Source organism: Nicotiana tomentosiformis, chromosome 8 (assembly GCF_000390325.3).
Source record: "Nicotiana tomentosiformis chromosome 8, ASM39032v3, whole genome shotgun sequence".
Lineage (NCBI taxonomy): Eukaryota > Viridiplantae > Streptophyta > Magnoliopsida > Solanales > Solanaceae > Nicotiana > Nicotiana tomentosiformis.
In genome coordinates this window covers 119,989,810-120,009,098 of record NC_090819.1, presented here as the reverse complement: position 1 = coordinate 120,009,098, position 19,289 = coordinate 119,989,810, and the positions used below count along the sequence as shown (strand labels likewise).

At 35.1% G+C, this 19,289-nt stretch overlaps 4 protein-coding genes across 4 annotated transcripts; 2 read left to right on the top strand and 2 right to left on the bottom strand.

Annotated features, from left to right (window-relative positions):
- Window positions 1–3,212: 3,212 nt before the first annotated feature.
- On the top strand, window positions 3,213–4,148 carry LOC104100050 (uncharacterized). The gene has a single exon (XM_009607209.1). It carries the CDS (start codon window positions 3,213–3,215, stop codon window positions 4,146–4,148), a length of 936 nt encoding a protein of 311 aa, XP_009605504.1.
- Window positions 4,149–7,330: 3,182 nt separating this feature from the next.
- Window positions 7,331–8,783, bottom strand: LOC108945806 (uncharacterized). The gene is made up of 2 exons (XM_070184092.1): window positions 8,157–8,783; window positions 7,331–8,062 (listed from the first exon to the last, which is right to left on the bottom strand). The coding sequence occupies exons 1-2, from the start codon at window positions 8,781–8,783 to the stop codon at window positions 7,331–7,333; spliced, it is 1,359 nt and encodes a 452-aa protein (XP_070040193.1).
- Window positions 8,784–8,986: 203 nt separating this feature from the next.
- On the bottom strand, window positions 8,987–9,846 carry LOC108945805 (L10-interacting MYB domain-containing protein-like). Its single transcript, XM_018772061.1, has 2 exons — window positions 9,709–9,846; window positions 8,987–9,613 (listed from the first exon to the last, which is right to left on the bottom strand). The coding sequence occupies exons 1-2, from the start codon at window positions 9,844–9,846 to the stop codon at window positions 8,987–8,989; spliced, it is 765 nt and encodes a 254-aa protein (XP_018627577.1).
- A 1,718-nt stretch (window positions 9,847–11,564) lies between these two features.
- On the top strand, window positions 11,565–16,290 carry LOC104100047 (phosphatidylglycerophosphate phosphatase PTPMT2-like). The gene is made up of 6 exons (XM_009607205.3): window positions 11,565–12,333; window positions 13,348–13,470; window positions 14,016–14,109; window positions 15,349–15,431; window positions 15,514–15,603; window positions 15,764–16,290. The coding sequence occupies exons 1-6, from the start codon at window positions 12,058–12,060 to the stop codon at window positions 16,133–16,135; spliced, it is 1,038 nt and encodes a 345-aa protein (XP_009605500.1). The 5' UTR covers window positions 11,565–12,057; the 3' UTR covers window positions 16,136–16,290.
- Window positions 16,291–19,289: the final 2,999 nt, after the last annotated feature.

Genomic DNA, 19,289 nt, shown 5'->3' with positions numbered 1-19,289 from the left:
GTCGCCGGCCATCGCGACCATTGAAGCTCAAACTCACAGCTTTCCGTGATGAACAGTATCAAATCACTGTTTCATTGGATGAACAGTGAAGCGATGCTACTGTTCACTACACTGTATCAGCGAAACAGTAGCAAAATCACTGTTCGCGTCACTGTTTCGCACTATTCACCGTACTGTTTGCACTGTAGCGGTTGTTCGCGTACTATTCACCGCTATAGTGACGGCATAATTTTTTACTTTTTTTAAATAAATAAAAAATTGGTATTAGGTATGGTATTTGGTATTTTTTTTTTTAAATACCAAAATATATATTGGATTAATTTTAAATATCCTATCATCCTTGCAGCCCGCAGTTACCAGAGAGCTTAAGGAGAATGTTTCTAGTTCCATGTCCTTTAGTTAAAGCCCGTGCGCCACCTATTTTTGTCTATGTGGTTAATGGATGTTACCCGAATGATTTCTGTAAACAACACTTGTGAAAAACTTATTTTGGTCACATTTGAGAAGCTTACTAGTGTCTGGTATATTATGGAGATGCAAGTTAGAGATCTAGACCAGACATACTTACATGTTGATGAAGTTTGTAAACGTTATTCTAATCTTATGCTCTTGTTTATAGAAGTCCCATATATGATGTGTAGTGTTGTTCCATTCATAAGATTGATTTTGCTGGCTAGTTATAATTTTAATTTTATTAGCTAGTTAAGGTGTTATTCCCCCTTAAATATAACGTTAAGAAGCTGCTTTAGAACCGAATAAACCGAAGTTACCGTACCGAATAAACCGAAACCAAAAAGCAAAAAAATGAACCATACCGAATTTAATTAGGTACGGTATTGGTATAGCATTTTAGGATACCGAATACCGAAAATACCGAACCGAAATGTCTAAATACCGTACCGACCGATGAACACCCCTAGTGTTTTGAGAACGTCGAATGTGAAGATGACTTTATTTCTACTGTGAAATGCATCTCGTAATTACCACTAGCAATTGGAATTAGATTTATAGAAAAGGAGAGTTTGTTTGGAGGAAGAATATAAGAACCAAACATATCTTGCTAACTGCATAAGGACAGTTATAGCATGTTTGCTCAGGCTTCTCCAAACCTAGAAGCACTTTTTTGAAGTTTGATTGTTTGGCCAAGCTTTTGGAAGAAAAAAAAATTATATTTGAAGAGAATCAGAGAAAAGTAGCTACCCTTCGAAAGCACTTTTGAGAAAAATACACTTAGAAGCAGTTTTTAAAAGCTTGGCCAAACACTAATTGCTGCTCCAAGTACTTTCAAATTAATTAGCCAAATACAAACTCCTTCTCACCCAAAGTACTTTTGAGAAAAGCACATGTCAAAATAAGCTTATTTTTGCAGCTTGGCCAAACGGGCTATTAGTCTTTTATTCAACATTTAACCAAGTTTGCTACACAGAAGAAATAGGGGGACGTGCACAGTTAGCCACTAATTAGAGATATCTTTACTCTTTAGCCACTGTTTAAAATATATTTACTTTTCGCTAATGCTTAATAATTTTTTACCCGCCCGGACGAAAATACCCTTGTACTAATATTAAGGACATGATGTCCTTAACTTCATGAATGTTGTGTAAATATTAAGGACAAAGTGTCATGTATTTGCACTTTTTATTGTTAAACTTTAGGACATCATGTCCTTAATTTCATGGGCAGTGTAAATGTTAAGGACATGGCGTCCTTAACTACATGTGTTCAGTGTAAATGTTAAGGACACAATGTCCTTAACTTGTATTTGCACCTTATGTTGTTAAACTTTAGGACCTCATGTCCTTAATTTCATATGTGTAGTGTAAATGTTAAGGACATGATGTCCTTAACTTCATGTGTGCAGTGTAAATGTTAATGACATAGTATCCTTAACTTTATAAGTATTATGTAAATATTAAAGAGATGCTGTCCTTAACTTCATAAATATTATGTAAATAATAAGGACAAAGTGTCATGTATTTGCACCTTCCGTTGTTAAACTTTAGGACATCATGTCCTTAACTTTATATGTTCAGTATAAATTTTAAGGACATGGCGTCCTTAACTTCATGTATGTAGTGTAAATGTTAAGGAGACCATGACCTTAAAATCTACACAACACTCATGAAGAAAGGGTAAAAATGTCTTTTCGTATTAATTTTAATAAAATAATGGCTATTTTTGCTCAGCATTAAAAATATTGGATAAAAATTAAATATCATGTTAAAAAGTGGCTATCTCACGCCATTTCTACGAAAAAATACAGTCTGTGCAAATTGCGTTGTGATCCGATGGTAAAAGTTGATGGGCCTAGCTCAAACAAGCTTTAAGCACTATTATACTTAGGGCCTGTTTGGCCATAAAAAAATATTTTTATTTTTTTATTTTTTTCGAAATTAGTGTTTGACTTTCAAATTTCACTTAAGTTAAATTTCAGAATTTTTTGGAATTGGAAAAACTCTAAAAAATTGTTCAAACACAACTCTATTTTTCAAATACCATTTTTAATTTGAAAAAAAAATCACTTTTTTCCCCGAAATTTCACAATTCTTATGTCCAAACGCCCACTTACTTGGATTTCTCTACTTGTGAGAATACACAGCGTTGTTATTGTCGTTATACACTTATACTTACTTGAATGATATTAATAGACGACCAAGAATTTTCCTTAAATGGTGGTCGTTTAAGATCGATTCAATTGGTCGATTGATGGTTTGATGCAATGTCGTACTATATCTAATTTTTCTATATGAATTCAGAACTTGATTCCTCTGTTTGTTATAATAAAAAGCATTCAAAATTATTTTAAAATCATAATGAAAACCTTTACTTCCTAGGTAATAATTACGAAATATAAGAATTAAGCAAATTTGGAGCAACAAGCAGGAGGTTAATGGAGTGATTATAAAAGCTGGAGGATCAGAACCAAACGAAGTTGCTATAGCTCAACCACAGGTTAAGCATACTTTTATAGCAGGGGGATCAACTACTCAACAAAATCAACCACTGGTGGCTATTGTTCAGCAGAATACAAATCAAGCAACGACATCCACTAGTCACCAACCAGCTCAGAATGTTGAATCTCCTGGCCAAATGAACACAAATGAATGGCACACTATTAAAGGAAGATCAACTACTAAAAATATGAAATCAGTTATTGCGGAACAGCGGTACTAAGAATGGGTTTAGTCCTCTAGTAGAACCTAGGGGACAAAATGCAAGCGGCAGGGGATGCGGTAGCTTCAACAGGGGTGAGGGTGACCCAATATTCCATTCTGTCTAACATGAATGTTGTGACATGGAATGTGAGAGGGCTTAATAAGACCTATAAGCATAAGGAGTTAAGAATAGCAATTAAGGAGAATAAAATGGGACTATTAACTGTATTAGAACATAGAATAAAGGAATACAAGGCAGAAAAGATTATAAAGAAGATAGTTCCAGGTTGGGAATGGGTTTCTAATTATGGCAATAATACTACAGGTAGATTTTGGATACTATGGAACCCACATGTCATTTGCTTTACTTTACTAGAGATGGACCCTCAATTTATACATGGACAGATTAAAGTACATGAAGCTAATCTGGCATTTAGCTTCACCGCAATTTATGGGTTGCACACTATACAAGATATGAGGAGTTTATGGAGAAAGCTCAAGGAATTAGAGGGAATACAACATGGTCCTTGGATTGCAACGGGAGATTTTAATGCTATCTTAAATGAAGAGGATAGGCAACATGGTTCACAGGTTCAAGACATTGAAACCATGGACTTCAGAGACTTCTTGACAGAATCTGCAATGATAGAGCTGCAGACTTATGGTAGAGAATACACATGGACTAACAATCATACATATAGTAGAATTGATAGGGCCATTGTAAATGCGGCCTGGATGAATGGAATGCCTGTAAGTCAAGTGCAGATTATGGAGCCACAGTTCTCTGATCACTCTCCCTTGAAGATTAAATTTGATCAATACACAGGGGGGAAAACCAAGCCGTTCAGATTTTTTAATTGTATAGCTGAACATCAAGACTTCTTACCTTTAATTGAGGATTGTTGGAAGCTACCTACTCCTGAAACATATATGAGAAGAGTATGGAATAAATTGAAGAGTGTTAAGAAGAGGTTGAAAACACTGAACACATAGCAATTCAAGGGAGTAAAAGGAAAACTGAAGCATATCAGGAATCAATTACGAAAAATACAGGAAAGAATGGGACAACATAAGCATGATAGTATTTTGATTGAAGAGACAAAAAAACTGAGAAGGCAATTGGAGAAATGGGGGATGATTGAGGAGAGTATTTATAAACAAAAGTCAAGAGTCCAATGGTTGAAAGCAGGCGATTCAAACTCTGCTTAATTTTTTGCAAACATGAAGAGCAGATACTCCCAAAATAATATTAGCAGTCTGTCAAATAAACAATGAGTGCAAATTCAAACTGCCGCCGGGATAAAAACAGAAGTAATAGGTTTTTTCAAGAAGCTTTTGGGCACAACAGCTGTGTCATTGCCTGCAATTCATCCAGCAATTATAAGGGATGGTCCGATACTTCTCAATAAGAAACAGAGGGATCTAATAAGGACAGTCACTACTGCAAAAGTATTACTAGCATTAAAGGATATTGATGACATGAAAGCACCAGGATGCGATGGACTAAATATTTTATTTTTCAAGAAAACATCGCCTATTGTAGGAGGATAAGTTACAGAAGCTATTTTGAACTTTTTCAATATATGAACAATGTTTAAGCCCATCAATTGCCCATCAGTTACACTTATTCCAAAGGTTAGGAACCCAACTTGTATTAAAGATTATAGACCAATTTCTTGTTGTACTACTATATACAAGATTTTCTCTAAGATTTTAACAAGGAGGCTTCAGGTAGTTATGGATGGATTGGTGGAAAATTGCCACTCTGCGTTTGTACCAGGGAGGGTAATCACTGATAATATTATACTTAGTCATGAGTTGGTAAAAGGGATATGGGAGAAAAGGAATATCACCAAGGTGTATGATCAAGTTAGGCATGCAAAAGGCTTATGATTCCCTTGAGTGGAGCTACTTGGAGCAAGTTCTTATTGGCTTGGGTTTCCCTGAAAAGTTTGTTAGAATGATCATGAGTTGTGTCCAGAATGTGTCTTATTCTATCCTTCTGAATGGCAAACCAACAGAACCGTTTGAGGCTAGAAGAGGATTAAGACAGGGGGACCATTTGTCTCCTTTTTTATTTGTGTTGGTTATGGAGTACTTAACTAGAAGCTTGAAGACTTTGAGACGTATCCCTAATTTCAACTATCATCCCAGATGTGATAAATTATAAGTAGTGCAACTAGGATTTGCTGATGATTTGCTATTATTTTGCAGGGGAGACACCATCTTAGTGAAGTTGTTATATGATTGTTTCTTAAACTTCTCTCAAACTTCTGGTCTGAAAGTAAATTAGAGTAAAAGTGCAATATTTTTTGGTGGGGTGGATGCAGCTACACAATAAGATATCCTACGCATGCTAGGCTTTCCTAAAGGTGTACTACCTGTTAGATATTTGGGGGTCCCACTAAATACAAAAAGAATACCCGTGACATAATGCCAACCTCTACTTGACAAAATGGTGGTAAGAATCACTTCTTGGACTTCAAGATTCCTATCCTATGTAGGAAGATTGCAATTGATCAAAAGTGTTCTCTTTTCTATACAAACATTCTGGTCACAGATTTTTGTACTACTAAAGAGGATCATACAAATGATAGAAGCTGTGTGTAGAAAGTTCCTTTGGACTGGGGGAAATGAAACGTCATATAAATCTCTCCTAGCTTGGGAGAAGGTCTGCTATCCTCACTCAGCTGGTGGCTTTAATGTTATGGATATCCATATATGGAATAAGGCAGCAGTGAGCAAACATTACTGGAACTTGAGCAAAAAGAAGGACAAATTGTGCATACAATGGATTCATTGCTACTATATTAAATGGAGGCAAGTTTGGGATACATATCCAAACCAAGCTTCCTAGATGGTTAGGAAGATAATGAAGGCCAAAAAGAATTTAGAAGAAACATGATACACTCATTCTGATATTCTAGCCATGAATTCTTTTTCTATCAAAAAACTTTATCAGAGATTGAGAGGTCTTTTCCCAAAAGTCACTTGGAAGAGACTTGTTTGTAATAATGCAGGGTGTCCTAAATGGGTATTCAATTTGGCTTTGGTAGCACATGGAAGATTGTACACAAGAGATCGATTAGCCAAGTGGGGCATTGCTAACAATTTGATTTGTCCATTGTGTGAACATGATGATGAATCTCTTGATCACTTATTTTTTAAGTGTAACTTCTCTGCAGCTCTATGGAATAAATTACTCAGATAGCAAGGAGTGCATAAACAAGTTATAGGATTGGTGCAAGAGAAGGAGTGAGCAATTAAATTTGCAAATGGGAAAAACGCAAAAGCAGAAATGTATAGAATGGTGTTGGCATGTAGTGTTTACTATATTTGGAAAGAGAGAAATCAAAGAATATTTCAAGGAATAAGAAGAACTATTGACAATCTTAGCATGCTAATAGTGCAAGATATACACTATCAAGGGAGCCACAACAAGAAGATTACAAAGCAACTGGAATCCATGAATTTCTATTCCTGAAAGTTGTCTTGGAGGGAAAGAGTTAGAAGAAGAGTAGGATAATATTGACATTTTTATAGTAATGAGTATGAAGATTTGCTTAGAGCCCGTTTGGGTTAGCTGAATTTAATTAGCTTTTAAGCAGTAAGTATTTAAAAGTACTTTTTAAGTGCTGGAGCTGAATTTGTAATTAAGCAGTTAGGTGTTTGGATAAAAGAGCTGGAGCTGAAAATAAGCAGTTGATGTGCTTGGTAAAAAGTGCTGAAAAGTTCTTTTTCTATTAAGATGACTGAAATACCCTTAAAATTGTTAAGCAAAAAATGAGCTTGTTATTGCAATATTTTAAATTTCAAATTAATTCAAACACAAATTAAGTTATGTCTCAATTAACTTTAGGTTATAGATTGTTTTGATAAGATTATAAATTATTTTATATAGTATTTTTAAAAAAAGCATTACGTTTGTTTTCGAAATATACAATAAATTAGAGTCGTCTCAGCACAACTTGAATTTGCTACATAAAATCCAAACAAAGAAAGGCATCCAGAGTGACAATATTATCATGGCCCTATCAAGACACTTGGATTGAATCAAATCGCTCAATTACTCCATTATTAGAGAACTATGACCAAAACATCTAGAGCTGTATCTATGCCCGGTAAAATGTCCAACGCAAAATTAAAAATAGCTAATGCCAAATATCGTATAGAAATTACAAGCATTCAGTATATTGCCAAATATCATCAGCAATCACGTCACGAGTAGCCATCCAAATGTTATCACTTTGATTTTCCATATTTTCTACGTTTACGCTATTAGCCCCCACAGATGTGCCAACATCATGATCAACAGATGGAATATATCTCTCATCCTCAGCTGTTAGAAATGCATCATCCACCTTACATTTCTTTCTAATATAATTATGAATGGCCATAGTAGCAATGACGATATCCCTCTGGATATCAATATCGTAATAATGCATATCCCGCAAAATAGACCACCTCGCTTTCCATACCCCAAATGTACGCTCCACAATGTTTCTACATGAAGAATGCAAATAATTAAATTTTTCTTTCCTTCCTCTTGGTGCTCGCAATTGTCGTGTCGCACCTCGACGAAAATCTGCTAGGTGGTATCTCACATCAGCCCCTTTATATGGAGCCATATATCCCTTCATATGTGGATACCCTGCATCAACTAGGTAATATTTGTTTCCCAATGGGTGTGGAAAGTTAAGCTCTGGTCTACGAAGGGCCTCACCAAATATACGACTGTCATGAGCTGCTCCTTCCCAGCCAGCCCATGCAAATGTAAAACACATATTAAAGTCGACAACGGCAAGAATATTTTGAGTTGGATAACCTTTACGCCCTATATAAGGTATCTCTTGGCCTCGCGGTAATCTTGCTTTCACATGTGTACCATCAAGTGCTCCAATACAATCCTGTAAATATTTAAATGCAAAAATGTAATATAAGTTTGCAATATTAAAATTTTGAGCTATAATGTAAAACTAGTTATTTAAAATTATCACTTACTTTAAAGAAAGGGAGATATCGTCGATTATATGGCTTGTGATCTCCTACACCATCATTATAATTCAATTGCGGCCTAATAATATCTCTTGCCAGCTCACCAATGGACTTTAGAACACTATGAATGTGCCTATGAATTGTTTCTCCTGAGTGTTGAAATATCTCTTGTATCAATCGATTTCCGGCACCATGTGCACAAATCATAAGAAACATGCCTAGCTTCTTGTACACAGACATTCCACGTGTGGGTTGAAGACCATATTTGTCTGTTAAATCTTGGCATAAATTCACAAATACTGACTTTCTCAGTCGAAAATTCTCATAGCAACGCGTCTCATTTCCATGTAATATCTCTTGAATAAAAATATATCCGGTGCGCTTTGATGTACGGCAGGGTACCTTGCATATGTATTTCTCGTAATACATCAAGATACACTTACCTGTTATTACACATAATGCATCCCATTCCTTATTGTCTTGCTCATTTTGAAGTTTCTCCAATTCTTCTTGCATTTCATCTTCTTTCTCTCCATCATCTAGTAGATCATTTGGATAACAGCATACAAAGTTGCTAATGTCCCAATCATTTAGATAATTGGATATCATGTTATTAATGTCCCAATTTTCCATTTAACTGAAAATAAAATAATAAAAAATAGTAACCATGGGCCATAGCGAAATAAAATGAAACCATTTATTTAATAAAACATAATAATAAAAAATATTTAAACCAAAAATCATAAAGTCTAAACATGAAACAGTAAGAAATTTAACCATGAAAGTATATGAAACAACATCAAATAGCTAGTTTGAAATGCAATATGTATAACATATTATTGTTGCTTCTTCAAGTATGATTGATAGTTATACTCCAACCAAGATTTTTGAGCTTCATCAGTATATAGCTTGGAAAATATCTCTCGTGTCTCTTTCTTAACAAGCAGGTTTAAAGAGAAGTTGAAAATTTCGCTCCCCTCAGAAATGCCAGGAATAGTTACCAACAAGTCAATACACTTCTCGATAGTGACCTCTGATGTTGTAAGAGATGTAGCGCTACTTTTGTTGGATACTATCTCAAGTAGGGAGTGTATATCATGTTTTAGTGATACAGCACCATACTTTGCCTTACTCTTTTTTCCTTGACTGCTAGTACCAACGCCATCAATTGACTTTCGTTTTTTTAATGATGGCTCAGGAAACCTAACAGAATGTACATGTTGCAAGATATCATCGCTATCGTCACTCTTCTCATTATTAAGGTTACCAAATTGTTCACCCTGATCATAACCATAAAAATTATTTATTTCATCATCTAAATCTAATCCAATCCCCGACATCTGTTCTTGGCTTGCTGCTCGTGCTCTCTCTCCAGTAGCAACAATATCAGCAAACAACGCATCATATCGAAACCATATAAGAGAAAGATCTTTATTCCTAAATTTTTTGTATTTAGCATTCTCCTGCAGCATAAATTATTAATTAACTTAAGAAAATAATAAATATTAACAATAAAATACTCTTAAAAAAATATATAGAATGACTGTGAGATTTGTACCTTAATTTTTTGCTCCCACCAATCATCATCCGCAACAATTGTTTTTTTGTTTTCATCCCATCCTAAACCTGTCTCCCCCTTCATCAGCTGCTTAAAAAGAGTCAATTCGGCTTTCATATAATCCCAATGATTTTTCATTTGTTTTTTTATCATACGTTCTTCCAGTCTTCTTATTAAACTCATTAACCATATTTTTCCATCCTTCTTTAGACAAATAAGTATTAGGTCTATTTCCTTTTCTTATCTCTTGTTCACACAACTCAACAAATTTAATATGGACATCATCACCCCACTTAGCATTATTTCGTCCAGTAAAATTTTCCGACATGATTGAATGTTACCAATCTGAAGAAAATAAAAATTCTTCGTAAGCTCTGTACAATGATATTCTAACCTAAGAAGTAAATAAATAGAAATATTTCATCATAAAAGGAAATAGAAAATAGTAGCTTCTACAATTCTTAGATTGTGAATAGAAGCTACATGTAATGATTGACTAATATTCTTTTGTAAATAGAGCATCCATAGGATGCCAATAATAAGAACTTCCTCTCTTTTTTTCCTACAAAAATAATGATAATTTCAACCTTCTAAAGTGCATGTTGCCACATTCCTCCATACTTCAAAAAAATCCTGACGTATAACCAGTCATCGACGATAGAGCAATACACTTGCACCTCAATCTAATTAACGGAAGAATTTACAGATAAACAATCTATAACTTCCCTTGCAATTAATGACAACAATATACTCAAGCCTATAGTGATCTTATGGATGATATATAATAGAAACAAAGATATACCATAATATTGCAATTATTCATCCATGCAACGTTAAATTGCTTCAACCATTCATATTGAACTTTCTTCAAGTAACAAAAGAAAAAAGGACGGACACAATTTTTTGGTTAGTGAATAACTAATATCTCATCATGATCTTAAAACGAAATAAAACCAAAGTAAAATAGAGGACCTTACCTTAAACTGATCAACAACGTTGTCTACCAAACAACTCAACCTCCAAGTTTCTTTACTGCACGCAAACTTTTATCTCCAAACGAGGAAGAGATTGTGAGCTCGAGTGAGAGATGAGGGATGGAGAGATTGCGAGGAAGGAAAGTTACGTTCTCTGGAGAAAGACTGCAGAAAGAAAACGCCAAGATTGATTGAGAAAAGAAAAGAGTCGTAGTTAGGGTTTTAACGAGGGAAGGGTATTTTGGGGTTTATAAAATAATTTAAGGGATAGTAAAGTAATTTGTTTGGTCAAACGAAAAAAGCTGTTAAGCTAAAAAGCAATAAGTTGGACGTGACCAACTTAGGACTTTTAGCTTGTTTTGGCTTAAAAGCACTTAGATGTTAAGCAAACACCAAATTAAGCCAAAATATGCTTAAAAGCTGGTTTGACCAGCTTTTAAGTCCACCCAAACACCCTCTTAGTATTGAATAGATAATATCAGAAGCGAGAAGGGGATAGTAGATAAATGTTTTAGCAGGTTTCTGGAGGTGGATTGCTGACCATCTCTAGGGGTTTTTGTTATGATTGTACATATTTTGCCCTTGGTAATAAAGTTACTTATTTACCAAAAAAATAAAATAATTACGAAATATAGGAAAATAATTGGGAAAAAAAACTCAAAAAAAGGAGGAGGAGGAAGTGACACTTTGCACAAATTTGGGGCAACAGCCACGTCATTCAATCAAATATAAGCCCCTCTGCCAAAAAAATACTAAGACTAAACGTGATTCGTGAATCGAGACCTTTGGGTTTTGCACGTCACCCTCTCCTATAAATCTTACTTTAATTAATTAATTATATTAATTATCCATATATTAAGACTTTCAAATTTCGTGGCACACACATATAGGAAAAGGAACGATCTGAATTCCCAAGTAGAGTATTATCTAAGGTTCTTAATTTCCAAGCTATCTCAACCTTTTTTCCCAAATCCGATCCAATTACTTTTTTCAAATCAAGGATCTCGTCATCTATGCGAGAACTTGACCATCCGATTGATCCCTATTTCTCTGAATATGGTCAAAATTTGCAAACCCTACCTTGATTTCATTCAAAGATCGAATCTTTTTTGCAATTTTAGTGTTTCTGATCCGTTCCACAGATAATTTGATTAAATTCAGGAAAAAGGTCCCTTTTTTTGAGTATATTGATTTTGAAGATAGTCATGAGAATTATATTGGGGCTTTTGTTATTTGTTTGAATTTTAGGTAAAATTTTGTGATTTCGTTTGAATTGTTGAAATTAATTTGTTCGCCGAGTTGTGTAAATCTCTTTTTTGTGATCAGTGGGCTGTGCAAATCGTTTTTTTTTTTTTTGGTCTGAGGAAGTGTTATCATGTATATAGAGGAAGAGAAGGGAGGAGAGTTGGAAAGTAGGGAGGAAGTGGAGGAGGTGGTGAGTAGAGTGGTGGAGAAGGCAGAGAAATCATCTGCTGCTGCTAAGGTGTTGTCTTGTAGTGGTAGTAGTGGCAAGAATGCCATTGTTGTGTTGGATGTTAGGAGGGTTATGGTTGGAGTTGGGGCTCGGGCGTTGTTTTACCCGACACTTCTTTACAATGTTGTTAGGAACAAGATTCAAGTGGAGTTTCGCTGGTGGGACTGGATTGACGAGGTATGACACCTTTTGTCGTCCTGTTTGCCTTGATTTTTATCTAGATGTATGTGGATGTGCAAATGATGTCAATACGCTTCAATAGTAGTTTAGTTCAATTGAGATGATTTTGTTTATAACGTTAAATCCCTATTGCATATTTGAATGCTAATGCTAATCTATGTAATGCATTGGTAGTTTTTGAACTAATTATAGTAGAAATTCATGCTAAGCAGTTGTCATCTGAGGTATGATAGATCTATTCTGTTTCTGAAAACAGTTGTCTGGAAATGTCATTTATATTAAGGTTGATTACTTTGATTGATGATGCTGAACTGTTATAACATCTTGCTGAACCTGTAAGTCATGAATAAGAATGCTAGTACAATATGCACAGACATTCAGAAAATAAGGGTGGGATTGACTTTTGCAGAAATATCAATCGCTTAATTTCTCTGGAAGAGCAAGTCCTTAGACATCCTTGTCAATAATCAAAAAGTCATGTAATAGATCATTGTAGTACTCTGTATCAAATGCACTAGCAAGATGATTATACTTGTCTATCCTAGGAATCATATGACTATGGCACTAATATGTTTTTCTGATAACCTATCAACAATATTTAACTGTAACCCTGGAGCTGGAGCAGATAACAAAAACAAATGGAGGATGGTCTCTGCTTGTATTTGGTGGACAATTTGGAAAGAAAGGAACTCTAGATGTTTCGAGCAACACATTGCAAAAGATCAAACTTAACTGTATTAAGCTTTTTTGTTTTTGGTGCAACCAGATCTACCCAGAGGATACTGTATTAGGTTCCTGCTAGAAATGTAGACTGGTTTACTCTTCTTGCTCACTTGCATATATGGTTTCAGTACAACCCATGTATTGTTTTGTGCTTTAATACATACACAGGTTACCTTCTCAAAAAAATATTTTACTGTAACCCTTGGGCCCTCTATCCAATGCATAAATAAAAAGAGAACAGAAAAAAGTAATAAAAGGTTATATTTACTGACTTACTTTCTCCTTTAGTTTGTGTTATTAGGTGCTGTCCCTTTCCAATCCGATGTAAAAAGGCTAAAGGAGCTTGGTGTTTCCGGTGTTGTCACCCTAAATGAGCCATATGAGACCTTAGTTCCAACTTCTTTATATGAGGTTAGTTTTTTGGCTTTTGCTATTTGCTTTGATCTTTCTGTTATGCTTCATTTAAAAGGTAAGTTAGTCTTCCCTTATAAAAAAGAAAAAGAAAAGGGGATAAGTCCATCTTCATTCAAGCTTCACCTTCATGCCCCTTCCCCTTATTTCATCTGTACCCCTTTGGAATTGGGACTATTTAAGTGTTCTGTAGCCATGCGATTGTTAAGGTAGTGGTATTTGAGAAGTATTGCACTAGCTGAGGAGGCTGTACATGCCGTACTTGTTTTTGGTGAAACAGTCCATCTGTTCATAGTGATCTACTGATTGTATTTCTATCTTCTGAGTATTACTGTTTACCAATTATATAAATAACTGCTGCAACCTAGTAAAAGTTAAATCTTTCACTTAATTCTCACATTTTACTTTTCGGGATTAACTAGTTACGTGGCATGATTTCACTTTTTTTTTAAAATTTGGATTTGTTATTTAAATATCCTTCCCATTACATGATCAAGTGCTTTTTTCTCTTTGTTCACATTAGTTTCATCTGTTACTTCTTGTAGGCTCATGATATTCGTCATTTGGTTCTGCCCACAAGAGATTATTTGTTCGCCCCATCACTGCACAATATATGTCAAGCAGTAGAGTTCATCCATGGTGAGTATAAATCTCATCCCTTTGGCTTCCCACTTTGGTTATTTGTTGATTTTGCACTATTGTCAAAGATCTTGACCTTAATTTCCTGGATGCTTTTTACATTTTATCATGACCTCACAGTCACTTACCAGCTTGAGATTCATCTAATTGTCTCAGAAACTGGAACCACAAGCACGGTCTCCATCATATCTCAAGTGACACTGACACAATTTAAAGTCTGAGGGTCAAAGTGTCCAATTCTCAAGTTGACATCGATTGCTTATGATTGAAACCAGACAAAAGTACTTTAAACTGCATGTTTATTAAATTAAAATATTTTACAATTATCAAAAGAAACTTATGGTTAAGGAAAAGTCAACAAAACTATGGTCCAAGTTCATTGCAGTTTTTTACTTATCCAAAAAAAAAATAAAAAAAAATTGTTTGATTCACAAACATTTGTTAAGTTGCTGATCTTCTATTTGGATATTATACTTTTTGAGGTATCAGTCAATTCGTATGTTGACTTGTGATTTTTGTATATGCAAAAAGTACAATAAAATAGGCGGCAGTGATGTTTAAAAACAAAAATTGTAACTTAAAGCATAGATGTTCGTCTTTTAGCCTTTAGGATGATTAATTTCCTTAATTCTTTTCATATGTAGCTATTGTGCTGAGATTGCAAATGGTTGTACTACTCATTATTGCACTCTATGGCTGGTATTTTCAATAAAACTTTCATTACAATTTTAAAAAAATAAATAGGCCGCGATAAGATGCTTAGCTTTTACCCATGTGTATATTTTCTGTTATACATTTGCAAAACCAAGGTGCTTCTGATTATATAGACAGACTAAGTCTTTGGTGTTGGGATGACATCTTATATTTTGATTGTGACCAGTAGTTCAATGAAGAACTCATCTCATCTATAATGCACTTCTAGTATTCTGATCTTCTTTTCAAGCTGCTGCTCTTATCCTTTCTGGTTTTCCCTTTTTTTGCTTTCTATGGAAACAAGTGTTGCTGCAAAACTTCGGAAATTAGCCTATTTTTGATAAACTTATCCTTTGTCCTTCTCTCCTCTTCCATCCTACCTAATCAAGATTGCATCTCTACATCTTTTCCCTGCAGAAACTAAAGACAAATGTACTTTAACCCCCCCCCCCCCCCACCCCAAAAAAAAACTAAAGAAAAATTAAAAGATTGTTAAGTGTACTACCAGAGGAAAAGGGGCTAAACTTTTCTTTTTTGTCTTTGAAGAAAATGCTTCTAACGGACAAAGTACATATGTGCATTGCAAGGCTGGTCGAGGACGTAGCACAACAATTGTCTTATGCTACTTGGTGGGTAAACTAAGACTTGTTTGAATCGATTGTTTAAAGATCATTTTACGTATTTTTTCCTAAAGTTTGTTTTTTATTGTAGGTTAAGTACAAGCAGATGACACCAAATGATGCATATAACTATGTGAAGTCAATTCGTCCGAGGGTGCTTTTGGCCTCTTCCCAGAGACAGGTGTCTCAGAGATTTGCCTCACCTTTTACTCTTTTTGTCCCTTCTCTTTGGATGCCTGATTGTTTTGCCTTATGAGATTGGTGAAAAGATGTATTCCTGTTGCCTTGGTTTTCTCTATTCTGGTTATTGTTACTGACTCTTTTTGTCCATTAATAATCAGGCGGTCGAGGAATTCTACCATCTCATGATGAAAAGGACATACAGTTGTAGCCCCTTGACTAGTCTGATCTCAAGGAGCTCAAGGTTCTTGGCTGGACGAAATTTGTTAGCCTTCGACGATGGTGCTGTGGTTGTGATAACCGAGGCTGATCTAGATGGATATGATCAGAGCCTTCACTCTAGGGTGGATGGATCCGAGATCTGGGCTGATTTGAATTTGATTTACAGGGTTCGAGTTGCCGGTGGGGCAGCCCTAACAAGACTCTCCTGTATGTGGTTTCGGTGCCACGACCAGAAGATTCCAACTCAGAAGCTGACTGCAGAGAGCAAACAGGTGGGAAGTTTTACTGTAGATATACATGTGTTCTCTTGAGTTAAATTTGTACATATTTCTTCAGAAAAAAGCTGCTTACCGTGTAAGCTATCTTGACTTTCTCAGTGTAAATACAATACACTTCTCAAGTTGCAAATGAGAAGTTTGAGTATATGTATGTATATATAGCTGTATGCAAAACTTGGAACTTTCAAGACGTAGCCTACCACCTTCCAATGGAGTTAGAATGAAAATCGTGGGATTTTAATTTGTACTCATAATAGGTACTCCTATATTCTTAACAATCTGTCTTTTAGTTCATTCAGCTAGAACCCTTCTTTTTTTGTTCTTTTTCAACTAGACCAAGCAACCAATCTGTCTTTTAGTTCCTATTTTTTTTTTCTTTTTGTGGGAGGGGAGGAGGGTTGAGGGGGATATTAGGTGGGTGGGTGGGTGTATATTTGGAGGAGGAGATCCATAAAACAAGACAATCAATTGCTATTAGCTAGTCACCAACTCGATATTCACTCAAAATTGGGAAGATATGTACAATGTCTGTGTGCCATATTTAGACTTATTAACTTGTTACAGTGAGTTATAAATTCTCGAAACAATCCTTAAAATAATATCCTCTCCTTTTCATCACTGACTAGTGTAAATGCATCCCGGACAACTGAAATCTGAAACTACTCCAATAGTCAATTGATAAAGACAACTCCATTGAATTGAAACAGTAGTACAGTTTAGGAAAATTTAACATCCCTTCCTGTCTTGCCTTTCTCCAAAAAACTTGCCGTTTTCAACAGGGAGATTTTGAAATTGCAGAGGCGCATTATTGCTGCAACATAAACCCCCATTGAATCTCACTATGAATCTTTAAGTACTACTTCAATTTATGTGGCTTGATTCGGAGTACGAAGGTCAAAGTTTAAGTTTATTTTTTAAACATAAAATTTACATATTTGAAAATTACATACAAAATATTGTAAATAATAATAATAATTTATATTTCAAAATACTAATAAAATATTTAAGAAACTCATGGTCAAAGATGAACCTCATAGATTCCCCAAATAATAATGTACACATAAATTGAGTACTTTTTATGAGATCTATAAGCACTAAAAGCGATTATTGAAAAGTCTTAACAAGTTACTCCTACTATATACGTACAAGCCAAGGGGCAACATTTACACTTATCTTTTGTGACTTATAATTTTCAAGACAATCATTAATTTTATCATTTCCCTATCACTGCGTCCTTTTTCATCATTGAGAAGTGTTAATGCCAGATGAAATTCTCACCAAACAGTTGAGTAACCAAAAAAAAAAAAAAAAAAAACGTACGTGCTAAGTATTAACTAGTCCCGGACTTGCTATTACATTAATAATAAGCAGTCCGCTAATCTTCAAATCTAACAAAAATCTTGATCTACATTAATATATTCTTCTAAATATTGGGAAACGTGTCAGGCTAATAGAAGGGAAAAATATTTGAAAGTGAAAAGTAATAAATTGCACAATACAAGATTTACGTGGTTCGGCAATTTTGCCTACTCCACGGCCACACAAAGAATAACTCTTTATTAATTGAAGAGAGAAAGAAGAAGTTGATGGATGATTTGCAAATGAAAATACATACCTCTTTTATAGGCATTTGAATGCCCTGCCGATGTAAGCGCTTACATCATACGAATGCCGATGTAAGCCCATACATCATAATTTTATCTCTTTTTGATTTTCTTTCTTTTGTTTTGTACACTTTTCTTTCTTTCACATACAACATGTTTGCTACTATCGATCTCCCCCTCAAACCTATGTTACATCAAGAAAAAAATTAAAATAAAGATTTGCTATTCTTTGGTGGCGCCTTCACGCTATCATTCTTGAAGACTAACTGAGGCAGTGCACAACCTCAGTTTGTCAACACCAACAACTTTGGTTAACATGTTTGACGGGTTCTTTGATCCTAGTATCTTCTCAAGGGAAAGAGTTTCTTCACTTATCAACTCTCGGATATGATGATACTTCAACTGGATATGCTTCGATCTTGCATGAAACACTGGATTCTTGGCAAGATGAATTACACTCTAGCTATCGCTGAAAAGCTCACAATTGTCCTGCTCTTTACCTAGCTCTTTAAGAAAATTCTTGAGCCAAATCATCTCTTTTTCAGTTTTTGAGATTGCCATGTACTCTGCTTCAGTGGTAGATATAACAACACTTTTCTGAAGTCTGGACATCCAGCTAACAACAGTACATCCTAAGGTGAACACGTAGCCTGTGGTACTTTTTCGACTATCCAGATCGCCGCCTAAATTTGCATCAGCAAAACCTTGTAAGATAATATTGCTCCTTTTAAAACAAAGTGACATACCTGAGGTGCCGTTGAGATATTGCAATATCCATTTTACACCTTCCCAATGCTCCTTTCCTGGATTAGACATGTATCTACTGACAACTCTAACTGCATGGGCTATGTCAGGTTTAGTGCAAACCATAGCATACATCAAACTTCCTACTATTGAAGCATATGGAACTTTGGACATGTACTTCCTTTTTTCATCTGTCTTAGGTGATTGGTCCTTCGACAGATTAAGATGGCTTTCGAGTGGAGTATTTCTGGTATTTGCATCATGAAGACTGAACCTGCTTAGTACCTTATGTATGTACTTTTCTTGAGATAATTTTAAGGTTTCTTCAGACCTATTTCTGCTGATCCTCATCCCAAGCATTTGCTTAGCTGATCCTAAGTCTTTCATTTCAAACTCTTCCGCCAGTTGTTGCTTAACCCTGTTGATCTCATTTATGCTAGATCCTGCAATTAGCATATCATCAACGTACAACAGTAAAATGATATAGGATTTATTAAGATTTTTGATATAACAGCAATGGTCTATCTCACATCGTGTGAAACCATTATTATACATGAATCCATCAAATTTCTTGTACCATTGTCGGGGTGCTTGTTTCAAACCATACAAACTCTTTTACAACTTACACACAAGGTTTTCTTTATCAGAAATTTGAAAACCTTCAGATTGCTTCATGTAGATGTCTTCTTCAAGGTCACCATCCAAGAAAGCAGTTTTAACATCTAGTTGCTCTAAATGCAAATTTTCTGCAACTACGATATTTAGCACCAACCTGATAGTAGTTAATTTGACTACAGGAGAGAAGATCTCGGTATAGTCAATCCCTTCCTTCTGCTGAA